The sequence below is a fragment of the Haemaphysalis longicornis genome, unplaced genomic scaffold, assembly GCF_048455015.1.
Source record: "Haemaphysalis longicornis isolate Haplotype H1 unplaced genomic scaffold, Haemaphysalis longicornis Haplotype H1 scaffold_9, whole genome shotgun sequence".
Lineage (NCBI taxonomy): Eukaryota > Metazoa > Arthropoda > Arachnida > Ixodida > Ixodidae > Haemaphysalis > Haemaphysalis longicornis.
Genome location: NW_027526460.1, coordinates 110,425,206 through 110,438,091, shown reverse-complemented (window position 1 = coordinate 110,438,091; position 12,886 = coordinate 110,425,206). Strand labels below are relative to the sequence as shown.

General features: G+C 48.1%; 2 protein-coding genes across 3 annotated transcripts in view; both read right to left on the bottom strand.

The window, feature by feature from the left end:
* LOC144152971 (protein Wnt-5b-like) overlaps window positions 1–12,886 on the bottom strand; it is a 571,698-nt gene that overhangs the window by 196,103 nt on the left and 362,709 nt on the right. The gene's annotated exons all lie outside the window — the stretch shown is intronic.
* On the bottom strand, window positions 4,581–5,942 carry LOC144153354 (uncharacterized). Its single transcript, XM_077685004.1, has one exon. The coding sequence runs from the start codon at window positions 5,940–5,942 to the stop codon at window positions 4,581–4,583; it is 1,362 nt and encodes a 453-aa protein (XP_077541130.1).

Here is a 12,886-nt window from a genome sequence, read left to right as displayed (position 1 = left end):
GTTATATATTGACACGTGCTGGTAGACGGAAGCCCATGATGGGAGCATATGATCGGTTAGTGCCTGAGCGCCGCATCCGTTACGAGAATCGGTTCAATTACAGAACAGGCAGTTATACTGAAGTCCCAGAGCATTCGCAATCCGCGCTTTCGCTCCCCAGCGTCCCCTCATTATGTCGTCAGCAGTCGTCACTAAAGCCCCTTAGTGCTCCCTGATTGCTGGTTCCAGCAGCGTTAGCTCTGAACGCTCTCGTTTCGCCAGAGCTGCCGCGGCCGTACGCGCTTCATTCATGCAGCTCTTGACAATCGTACCCCCTTTCTGGCTGTCGAATCTACGCTGCGGTGATTACAACTGGCATAAAAATATCGATCGCTTTCGTGTAAACTGCGCGGTAGGGGGAATTGTAACCAGTTCCCGCAAAAAGAACTCACAAGACATAAAGACACAGCCTGACTGCTTTACAAGGCCTTGCAACTTTGCAAAAAAGAGTTCCACACTACCCAACTAAATATACAAAAAAACTGGTTAGTACCTACTACTCGTCTAAATACCGGTCAACAGCGTTTATCTTACACTTTACAGTCTCTTTTGAACGCCTGCAAAGTAGATGGTTTTGATTTGTTTTCTTGTTCTTACCGGAATCTCCGTCTCTTGTACAGTGCCTGAGTTTGATGCCTTCCTTTATCTGTGATTTCTTGCTATGTCGTGTTTTCTATTGTCACTGCAACTTGTTTTATTGCTTTTGTTTTTTCTTTTAAGTGCGAATGCACTTTATAAGCGACCCCAAACCTTCCACCGCCGGCGGCGGCGGCGGCGGCGTCGGCGGCGGCGGCGTCCGCAGTCCTCCTCTCTCTATATAAAAAAAACAGCATCCGGCGGCGGCCGCACCGCGACGCTCTACCGACTAAGCCACGGACGCGACGCTGATATCAGTGTTAGTAACGCGCCTTATATCTTTAACGCAGTCCTCCTCTCTATATAAAAAAAAAACAGCATCCGGCGCCAGGTTTCGATCCGAGGACTTTGCGGCCGCAGCGCGACGCTCTACCGACTAAGCCATGGACACGACTTTTTTTTTTCTTTACTGCATGGAAAACTACCCTTAACACAGCCTACAAAAGTTATGAGTCATCCAAGAAGATGCATATCACAGCAGCTAAAATTAGCCGTTCGTTAAAACTCTGGCAGGCAGACGCACGCGTCCAACAGATGCAGCCATTCTGGTGGGTCACTTTGCGCCGCATAAATGCTCCGCACCAACGCAGTTTGCTCCCGAAAAATGGACTTCGTTGGGCGAGGGGGTTCCGCGTGCCTGTCCGTCATGCGGCACTTCCACAAGCTATACAATCCGATCACAACAAATATATCATAGGGCACTCCAGTAACATCTCTAAAAGGCAAGAACCGAATTGTATAAGGGGTAATGTCTATGTCCTTTTTAAGAGTTCGTTGCAACACATCCCAGAAAAACACCGCATCCCGGCACAAAACAAAACAATGATCAATGGTTTCAGGTTGATTGCATAAACGGCAATTGTCAGACCAAGGAATAGACATTCCTTTCTCGCGCAACCATGTTTTCACTGGTAGTGTTGATGTATGCAGCTTAAAGAAAAACGTTTTCGCATTTGGAGGAAGACACATACGTGTGACCCGCTTCAAAACACTGTCCTTATGGTGGCCAATGTAAGGCTGGCGATAAACCGGCACTGGGAACAGACTCTCTAATAAAGTGTTCGTCAAAGCCTTCCTGGAAAGGGTAAACAGATATTGCAGGGAAAACCTCGCAGTAAGGAAATTGAAGGTGTCGACCACCTCCTTTAAAAACCCCCATGGCGGCTTCGTACTGACTTCACCAGTGGAGACAAGCAAAAACGGTAAATGAAAACTTATGCGCTGTTGAATAACGTTGAGCAGAAGTGGATGATGCGTCACCTTATAGAAGAAAAACCGAGATACAAGCTGGTGTACAAACAAATGTATCAGCCCAGCACCCCCAGACACTAATGGAAGAAACAAATTGTCCCTACGCATAGGTTCCCATTGGGACCCCCACACAAATGTCGCAAAAACTCTATGCAGAGCTTGTACTTTAGAACGCGCACAGTGGAGTACTTGCAGCACATAAACGAGCTTTGCGACAAGGAAGACATTACAAGCATGCGCACGCGCAAACACAGAAAGTTCTCGCCCCATCCATGCCTGAGAGGCTCGCTTGACTTTTTGGAGTGCCAATGACCAATGAGGCCCGGTGTTTCGTATTTGGTGCAAGGGTACACGTAAGTATTGAAGTGCGTCCTTATCCCAAGTAATGCCACCAAATAAGGACGGTTTGGCACCCCATTCACCAAACCAAAATCCCTTTGTTTTTTCCATATTCACAGCTGCTCCAGACGCGTCACAAAACTGCCTGGTGAGATTAAGGGCTTCTTGAACGCTTTTTTTATCGGAACAAAAATAGGCAATGTCATCCGCGTAAGCAAGGACCTTAACCTCACAGGATAGCGATGAAAAGCCCCGTACTCTTTCACTCTGCTGAATACTAAGGCACAGAGGTTCGAGATATAAGGCAAACAACAAGGGTGAAAGGGGGCAGCCCTGTCTAACAGACGACTTAATAGAAACTGGCTTAGACAGAACGCGGTTGACGACCAGTTGTGTGGTGCACTGTTTGCAACAAAGCTGAATGCCTTTTAACAACACATCCCCTAAATTTACCGCTGCCAATAGTGCGAATAGAAAATCATGAGAAACGCGATCAAATGCCTTTGAAAGGTCAATTTGGATAAGGGCCACCTGCTCTGCCGAATCAGACACACACTCCAATATTGAACGGGCAACATGTATGTTTGTTTGAATGCTCCTACCTCTAATACCGCAAGTTTGGTGAGGTCCTACTAAACTAGTGATGACAAGTTGAAGGCGCCTAGATAAAATTTTTGCGAAAATTTTATAATATACATTGCAGAGAGATATTGGCCGATAGCCGTCAACCGATTTCAGCTTTTGTTCATCTTGCGTTTTCGGAATTAAAACTGTGTGTCCTAAATAAAAGGTTGGCGGCAAAACATCATGGTCGTATGCTGCTGTGAATATGTCTAACAGAACGGGAGCAAGGATAGCAGAGAACTTTTGATAAAACTCTCCGCTCAAACCATCGGGCCCCGGGGTCTTGTTTGTCTTGAGGTCAGAGATGGCAGCCTTAACTTCTTCTAGTGTAATAGGCCCAGAAACCAGAGCGCACTCATCGTCTGTCAGCTTTGGCAGTAAATCAATGAGAGAACTAAATTCTTGCCCCCGAGCTAATAGACTTGACCCCGCCAATAGCGTGCTGTAGTGGTCATGGAAAGCACTAGCAATTCCAGCTGCTTCAGTGTACCTAATACCGTTATGTTGAATTTCGATTACCTCCTTCGCAAGTGCTGAATCCCGCTCATCATTTAGTGAACGACGAGTGGGGTAACTATCAAAGAATTTTTCAGTTCTCGACCGAATTAGAGCGCCATGGTATTTTTCGGTAACATATTGCTGAAGTTGTGCCTTAACAATGCCAATTTCCTCTACACCCGATCCCGGACTGACCGCTTCGAGTTCATGAAGCCCTACCAATGTACGAGTTAGTTCCCGTACATAAAAACGTTTTAAAAACGAAAGGCGTGCGGACTCTTCTATTGCGCAATCCCTTACCTCCTGTTTGAATAAATCCCATTTCTGATATAAAGAAAGACTGTGTGTTTCAAGAATACTAGTCAAGCAATCGGATATACGTTTACAAAATATTCCATCGGCCAATAAAGAGGTATTAAGCTTCCACAGATCCCATTGAGGCAGCACGCTACGCGGTCTTGAACGTCCTAAGCAAACAGATACCATGCAGTGGTCTGTGAAGAAGATCGGGCGTACAATATAGTCAGAAATGCTAGGCATCTCTTCTGCTGAAATGTATATGCGGTCAAGACGGGCATTCGAATTGCTCTGAAAGTGAGTAAAGTGCATGATACTCCCTTTTACCTGACCAACATCAACAAGACCATTATCATGCACTAAATCAGACAGGGTGGCTGCACTTTGGTCGTATTGTGAACGTGGTCTAGATCGGTCTTGCTCACAGCAGACACAATTAAAATCCCCCATGAGGAGGATTTTCCGTTGTGTGCGTAGAAAATTCCCCAGTGACATAAAAAAGGAGTTACGTTCCCGACAATTCACTGGAGCATAAATGCATATTATACGCCATTCAACTCCTACCATAACAAGGTCACAGCAAATAAAACGCCCAGCATCATCTATACTACAGGAGAGACTGGAAAACTCAACTTTCTTGCTAATAACCAAAAAACATCCACCAGACAAGCCTGCAGAGGGACTAACACATACGTTGTAATGTTCTAAAAAGGGTTCTAATGCAGCCGCCGTGTCCTCATCACTGCAGAGCTTTGTCTCCTGGATGGCCGCAATGTCCACGCCCATCCGTTTAAGGAGGCGTAAAAGCTGGTATTGCCTTCTCCTGTTTCTTAGACCTCTCACGTTAAGTGTGGCCGCGTGAAATGCTATGACACTTGCCATTTTGTTGGAGCTTCTTAAGCGACCTTTTCACCTCCAGATGTGCCACCCTTGCGGGTGGTCTTGGATGACAGTGATTTTCCTGACTTTTTGGAGCCAGCCCGCGTCACAAGACCACTAGTCACCACAGCCATGTCGGAAGAATCTTGAGCATTGGACGCTTGCTTTTTGCCAGCGCTCGATGACTTGTCCTCGCCATCGGCAGGAGCTGGCCTCTTCACCGATCCGCTGTTACCACCCGGAACATCATCTGGTAGAGCCACAGCATCCGCCCAGGATGCGGACGGCAAGGTGACGGAACTGTCATCTCCACCTTCTCCGCACGAGACATCACTGCTGTCATCATCGCTGGCAGGTAAAGGTACCGCAGCATGAACCTCCCCTGAAGCGTCATTCGAAGCTGTCGAATGCGTGTCCATTTCCTCTTCCCGGTTCTGCTTACTAGACTGGGAATCATCCTGCCGCTCACGATCAGGTGGCACAGGGGAGGGCTCCAGTTCCCTGCGACCCACCGCCGAAGAATCTTGAGGCCCAGCCTCCGGATTTTCCGATAGCACCGACTGGCCAACTTCACCTGATGCGTCAACGACCTCCGTCACATCCATGACATGAGCGGAGACGTCATCTTCAGTAGTTGATTCCTGGCCATGCCGAAGCTTGTCTGCGTACGTCATGACGCACCTTTCTGCGGTATGACCATATCGTCGACACTCGTTGCACCGGGGTGTTCGGCACTGCCGTCGCACGTGCCCAATCCTGCTGCACCGCAAACAAAGAGGTGGCCTTCCAGGAATCAGTACAAGACACTGGCTCCCATAAATGTCCATCATATGCGGCACATCAGAGACCGATACTCCATCCTTTAGTGTAAGGGACACCTCGCGAGCTCCAGTCTCCATATGGTCCATTCCCGGACACCGCCACATTTCTCTGGTAATGGATTGGGTGGTTCCAAATGGTTCGAGCGCTTCTGTTACTCTACGGTTTTCCATGTGACGCGGCACCCAAAGTAGCTTCATCTTAACATTCTTTGTATCCGGGTCAAACACCATACACTGCAATCCTTTGACGATGAACTTCTCGAGCTGGACTAGCTTCTGCTTGACGGCGCTCGAGACGCAAGTAACCATCCACACGTGGCTCATTTGGTATTGCCCTATACACAAGACGTCGCGGAGGTTGATCACGCGAGCCAGAGCATCCCTAAAATCGGGAGCACGGTATGGCCGGCCTTTCAAGTCCGCATGCAGGAAGACAGTGTTCAAGACAACATTACCGGTTGGCAGACGGGGAAGGATGATCTTGTACGTATCCATGTTAGTTCCGGACGAAGTAGTACCTCGGCCAGTGGCCGATGCGCTGTTTCCAGCTGAGAGCATAGAGAAACACAGCCGCTCGGAACGGCGTCTTCTTCTTCCACGGACGCGACGCTGATATCAGTGTTAGTAACGCGCCTTATATCTTTAACGCATTCAAACTACGTCGTCAGCGGCGTGCGTTGGCGACTCAGCGGCGTTATAGCGGCTTGATAACTGCGTGGTGTACACGTGATACTACAAACCCGATGGAAGAGATGGAAGAGAAGGCGGCGAGGCGGTGGGCTGCGGGGGCCGAGCGCAAGCGCCGCAAGCGGGCCGACAACCGTGCATTCGCACTTTCACATTCTCCCCCTCGGGGAAATGCGGGGGAATTTTTTTTCTTCTTCTTCTCCCAAGGATTGGAGAGGGGCTTTTTTTCAGTGTGTTCAGTTCATTTATAATGCGACTTACATGATCTGTACTGATGTGCAATTGTGATGCTACGCTGAACCAAATAAATCAGCGGCTGTGGGCTGGTCAAGCTGCCTGTGAGCAGCTTTTATCCCACCGCCCTTCCATCTGCCATGTATGATGGCAAATAAAAATGATTTGATTTGATCTGTTTTAATTTGATTTGATTTGATTTGATTTGATGTACTCTTTGGATATCTTAACAATCAAATTTGGTTGACGAACGGGCAATGCTAAGAAAAAGATCAAAGTTCTTCGCTCAGAGCTTTTCATCTTATGCACTACTACTACTACTACTAAGTGGTTCGAGTGAAAAGGAAAGGAGATGCACTGGGGATATTATTGAGCCCAGCTGGGGGCTCAACTGCATACAACCCAGTGCGGGGGGGAGGGGGAGGAGGGGTATATAAAGATTAGAGGAGAAAGGGAGTGATAAAGGGATAGGTAGGCGAGCAGCAAGAGCGAGGAGCCTCGACGGGAATCTCCGTGAAGCAGCAGCAATGGCGCGTCCAGCAGACTATTGTCTATAGGCGCTGCCCAGCTGAAACGCCGTTGGTCGTATTCGCCTCTGCAACTGCTGAGCGCATCTACTTGAATACCTGTCTGTAAAAGGCCCGTCCAACTTATTCTAGACGTGAATGGCCCTGATACTCAGCCCGTCATCACGTAGACTTTCGTAGCTAATAAACATCAAGCCGTGAAGTGGTTCAGCTATATATTTGGGTAAGACCAGCGCAGTTCCGAATTTTAAGCTTGAGACCCATATCGTCATAGTTCTGCTTTCTTGTATGTGACACCCTATACACTTTCCGAGAATTTACAGCCGCAGTTGTCAATATTTAATTTTAAAGGGCCCGGGCAGACAAAATGCAGGTTTGGTTGATTCGGGAGACTGCTTCGTTAGATTAACACTGACACCACTTTTAAGGCAAAGTTCGCTCAAAAAGGCTATATAAAAAGAGAAAAAAAGAATGGCCATGCGACCCACTAGCTCATTTCCCGCACTGGAACGCATGACGTATTATAGGCAGCTGTGCGATTGGCTGAGGCCGGCCAAAGCAAACGGAAGCTAGGCGGTGCTTATAACCTTGCAGGACGAGTTATTTTCGCTTAAATTTAATGAATATTAATTTTATAGCAGCAAATATGGTGGGGTAAACAATGGAAGTTACGAAAGTACACGTAAACATAGATGCACCAGTGCGTGCTGCTCTTGGTACTGCGCGCACTATGCTTGTCATGGCGGCACAGCAGTCCGGGGCCTTAGGGTTTGTCTCAAACGGCAATGGCTGATTGGCGTAAGCGACATTGCCTTACGTGACCCGGTTTGTCGAGCATACCCCATGGTTCACGAAGCAATTACTTTCTACCGTAGCGAAAATAAGGCAGGTGTAAATACGCTCAGAAACAAAACAAGCGCTAACAGCGGTGCGCACAGTATGGCGGCGCCATCTATGACGACTGACGGTAAACTAGGCGTTTAGTTATTCGCTGCAGACTGAACAGTGCACTAACGTTCGCTTGAACACGTGCTCTGGATACGTCATCGAATACGTCATGAAACACTGCTTCGCGGGAGATTCAAGATTTTGACTCAAATTGTTCAATTTCTCATTTAATAAAGCATCGTTTGCTGCCGGACAAGTGCCGGGGGCACTATAAAACACCAAATCTTTCGAATAAAAAACAGATCTTGTTTGCATGACCCCTTTAAACGGTACTTTTTCGTAGGTGTCCTTCGCCGTGTGCGCGTTTCCAATCTAGCAGATGGGTAGCCTGGACGCTTGGGCGACTTGGTTAGGCATGACAAAGAATTAAAATAGTTTTTACTTGTAGACACATCTGATATTGTCAGCTTTAGGTTTCAATTGTCCATTACATCATACAGCTAACAGGAGGCAGTTTTTACGTCTAGGGATTATAAAAATGGAATTAAACTGCTCGGCCATTCCAGAAGTGGCCATTGAGAATGAGCTACATATTGGCATTCGGCGGAATCGAAACGAAGGGAATTGGGCAAGTTCTAATTCCCCGAAATACAACTGTAATGGAATGGGGGTGCCCATTTCAAAACAATGCTTGAGTTCACCTTTCCGGTCTTGATACCGCCAGCGTCGCAGCTCGTACCTTACAAAAAAAAAAAAAAGACGCTTTAAAACCCTCACTCCAATCGGCTTTCTACCCGCTCTGTCCCCGCTCCAGAGATCAGGTGAAATTAAAAAAGAAAACGCTTGGCAAATACTAGCTATATCCCAGAGCGGTGGTTCTTGAATGAGCGTAGATCCGAGGACCTCACCGGGTCCCCGTGGAAATTTTTGAATGCCCACGATGCCCTTCCGGGGCTTTGCCATCACCCCCTCACCCCGATTCTTTTCTCTTCGCCTGACCCCCCCAAAAATGCGGAAAAGGAACTTTGCTGAATGACACGTACGTTAACTTCTGTTATGATTCAGCGCGCATGCTGCAAGTTTGTGGTAGTGCGGGGAAGCCTTGAGTGCTGCAGGAAAGCCCGCCGTCCTCAAACAAGCTGCGACAAGCGGGGCGTGTAGAGACTTGAATCTGCGATCAGACTCCGCTCGCCGAGGTCTACTCTCCCTCCTCTCTCATACTCAACGATCGCCGGCTTTCGTGAGACAGGAAAAGAGATTTCTTGTGCATCTGTACTTTCTTCGGGCCGTGTGCAAATGCTATGGGGAACCGGCGGAACCGCTTCTGTGTATAAATTCAGCGCTTTCAGTGACCGAGTGCAGACTGCATCGGGCTTCCATCAGGCCCGCTTCTCTGTACGAGTCATGCTGTAAGCTCGCCCGTAAGGGTGTTGTTCCTGTGTCGTCGCTGTTCATATCTCGCCATGCAATGAACCAGCTAAGTTTGCTCTCGGCTGTTTGTCGTCAACACACAAAGCAGCACTTTGCTCGCTGCTCGTCCACCACGCTACGGCTACATGACGGAGGCGATGGAGCTCTATACTTGGACGCCTTCGCCAATGTAACACTTCTCCGTGTAGCACATGCTTTAAAGGTGACTTTTCGAGCAACATCTCAACTGTGCAGAAAGGCCAGACACCAAGACGGGGGGTGTTTGATAGGTGCCTGTAGACTTGAAAGCTGCAAGAAAAATCAAAGCCCCTTCCTCAAGAGAAAAATGGTAAAACGCGAAGCTTTCTCGCATGCAACCAGAGTCAAAGCCCAAAATCTAAGTTGCTTGGACCGCGTCGGAATGGTGCGATCACATTTACGTCGGCTTCGTTACGCGAGCGACCCAGGTTCGATTCCGACCACGGGAGGTGCTTTTTAGGCGCTTTTTGTGTCCTCGCTTATCACCGTCATCATCGTTTTGCAAAACCTACTGCAAAAAGTTGGCTTTCCTGCAGTGAGTTCTTACGGAACATCAAACGCCATCACTAAGGCATGGAAAGCCTCGCTTTAAAAATTGTTTGACAATATGACACGGATCATAAAAGCCACAGGTAAGAAAATGGGCACTGAATAGGTGTATAGGGGAATTCAGCTGCAAGCGCAAATCGTCTGAGATTATGTCACCGGTCAACATATTTTACTGTGGGGTCCCCCATCACTTTTGCAGGCCCGAAAGGTATTCCCGGAACACTGATAGTTGAGAACCACACCGCAGAGACATCATCACTGCCACCTAGATGCCCGTACTGGTCATCCCGCACACGCGCCAATCTTCAGTGCCCTATCCAGCACTATCCCAAATCAACCATCATAGAACCTTAACTTACTCCCTCCTCCCCACACATAGGCCCTAATACATTGCACACTATTCTATAGGAGGCGGTCTAGCGAGAGCATTACAGAGTGTGCTCCCTCAACCTCGTCTCGAACCCACACGACTTAGGGCCGTATTCTGAGACTGCCCTCCACTCCACGCGTTTCCTCAACTCGGCTGAGTGGAGGACACCGCAATGCTTATACATGCGAAAATCACTTTCAATAATATCCCCGACTTGAGGTTCGAGTAGAGGAGGGTTTCATAATACGGGAGTTATGCCCCCCAGACTTTTCCTGGTATTCTGAGTCCCTCCTCCTGTCGAGCCTCCAGTCAAGGGATCAAATAGAGTGGGAGAGGGAATCAGAATACGGCCCTTGCCTCTAAAACACCGGCGGACCCCAAAATGCCCCAGGCCACAGAAAACCCCGACCTCCAACAGTTCCCCACTTTACCTAGAGTTATCTCTCTCTCTCTCTCTCTCTCTCTCTCTCTCTCTCTCTCTCTCTCTCTCTCTCTCTCTCTCTCTCTCTCTCTCTCTCTCTCTCTCTCTCACACTAGCTCTCTCTCTCTCTCTCTCTCTCTCTCTCTCTCTCTCTCTCTCTCTCTCTCTCTCTCTCTCTCTCTCTCTCTGATATCGGCTAGTCTAGCCTTATGTCGGTATTTCCAATAACTTTCCTAAGAGTACAAAATCTTGTAATCGAAAAAGGCTGCGTGTTTATGCTTCCGCCTACAAGTAGTCCTGGACGTACAAAACGACAATTGTTTTCTTTGGGGCGGGGTTCTCGACCACATTCCCAGCAGCCTTTGAGTTTCAACCAACCGCATTGTTTACATTGTGCATTACGGCTCGCTACAATAAATCGCTGTGTTTTTTTTTAGAGTGCAGACAAACGAATAGTAAAGGTCTAAAGGTTTCAGCAGATACCAGCTTACGCATTATTGTTACAATTTAAACGGGCGTAGGGGGTGTGACACAGCGCTTTATGGCATTCCGTTAAATCGCCGAAATTTTGTTACGTGTTTTTGCGAAAGCTTTAAGAAGAATAAAAATTACATATCCCATTCCCTTGTTTTTTTTTTTTTTCGCTTCGTGGTTTTAAATGTTTTCACCTTGCCGACCTTGGCGGCTGGCTTGATTACGTTCGTCGCAAACTTCCTCGGTGCAAAAGCGGGCCCAACACACAAATTCATACCACGATCCAACCACATTAGTATTTTATGTCAATTTGTACTTTACCGTAATAGTCCATATGATGTTTACATTTTTATTTTGTATCTGTATTTGCCTTTTGCTTGTCATCACGGTTATTGGAGGTCATTGAGATTATTTAAAGTATTTTATAAACTCGTATAGAACTAGAACTTTAGTTCTGTATACGTGTGTGTATCCGTGCGTGTTCTTCTGGCAATATTGAACTCGCTAAGGAGGGTGTATGTCCCAAGCAGTTAGTTTTTTAGATGCGACTGCATCTCATTCACTCGCCTTGTCCCTCCATACGGCGTTGTTGTTGTTCGTCTCCACCCCTTCCCCATTCTCCTCGCCGCGCGAGCTGCGCTCTCAACTGCTCACCCCCTCTCCTCTCCGATAGCGAACACTTCCTCGCGAGGGGCATTGGATTGGATTCGATTGGGTTTACTTGGCTTGCTTGGCTTGGCTTGGATTGGATGTGGATTGGATTGGATTAAAGTGGATTGTGTTGGATTGTGTTGCGTCATAGCCGCGCCACGCTGCGTCATAGCCGCGGTCGTTCCACCACCGGCGTTCGGATTTCGGGCACGTGCATAGACTTGATCTTCGCTGTAAATTGCACGGCGGTCCCGTTACTTCACCATCCACTACCCGTACACTTCAGCGACCACAAGGCCGTCATCGTTAACGTTACGCCGCGTGTTAAATAAAGAATACATCATACGCGTTCCTCACACGTTTCACGCAATTAGAGAATCAACCCAACGGAAACACCAAGTGAACCCCCAAGATGCGTCGCATCTCCACAGGGTTCCCCTCGTGGGAAGGTGGGGTAATTTTTTCTGAGTGATTTGTGTTTCACTATGGGTGTACTGTAATATTCAGAGGATGAAACATGATGTCACATGGTGTCTCGCGAGTGTTCTTTCTATTTGTTTCGTATTTTTCAATGTATGTAATCCTTGCTCCTATTTTGTACACGAGTGTTGCTGCTGCTGCCAGATACTGGGACAGTCGCCTCGTCAAGCCGCCTCAACCATCGGTGCTTGCGGCTTCCCACTCCTATCTAAAAAAATTACCCGCATTTCCCCGAAGGGGAGCATGGGGAAGTGCGAATGCACGGGTGATGCTATGAGGGGGAGTTATGTTGAACTGTGTTGGCACCCGCGTCGTTCTCTTATGGCACGCTTTCAACGAAAACGTTAAGTTCTTGGCGAAAAAAAAAAGATGCACAGTGCGATATCAGGCTCCCATGATGTAGGGGAGAGACCCTGGATTTCGCTCCTGAAGGCTTTGGTTGCAGTTCTGGGGATTAAAATACCTTCAGTTATTCGCTTGAAAACGGTATTGGCACAAAAACTGTATGTTTTGTTGCAAGCACGTGCCCGCCACGCCTGGCTGTTTTATCGTTTGTTTCAAGGGGAACGCCCTTTTTTAAGTGCGAATGCACTTCTTAAGCGAGCCTGAATCGTCCGCCGCCGTCGTCCGCATAGCAACAGCTGCGGGTGCGCGCGCTCCTCGTCTTCCTCCTCGTCTTCCCTAGCAACGGGGGGAGATGGGCGCGCGCTACTCTCCTCCTCCTCTCTCCGCTCAGTGACTGCGGGTGTTGGGCGCCTCCTCTCCACTTCGG

What these genes read in the sequence shown, in the direction of transcription:
- LOC144153354 (XM_077685004.1), bottom strand. Translation starts at nt 5,942, where the DNA reads ATGCTCTCAGCTGGAAACAGCGCATCGGCCACTGGCCGAGGTACTACT.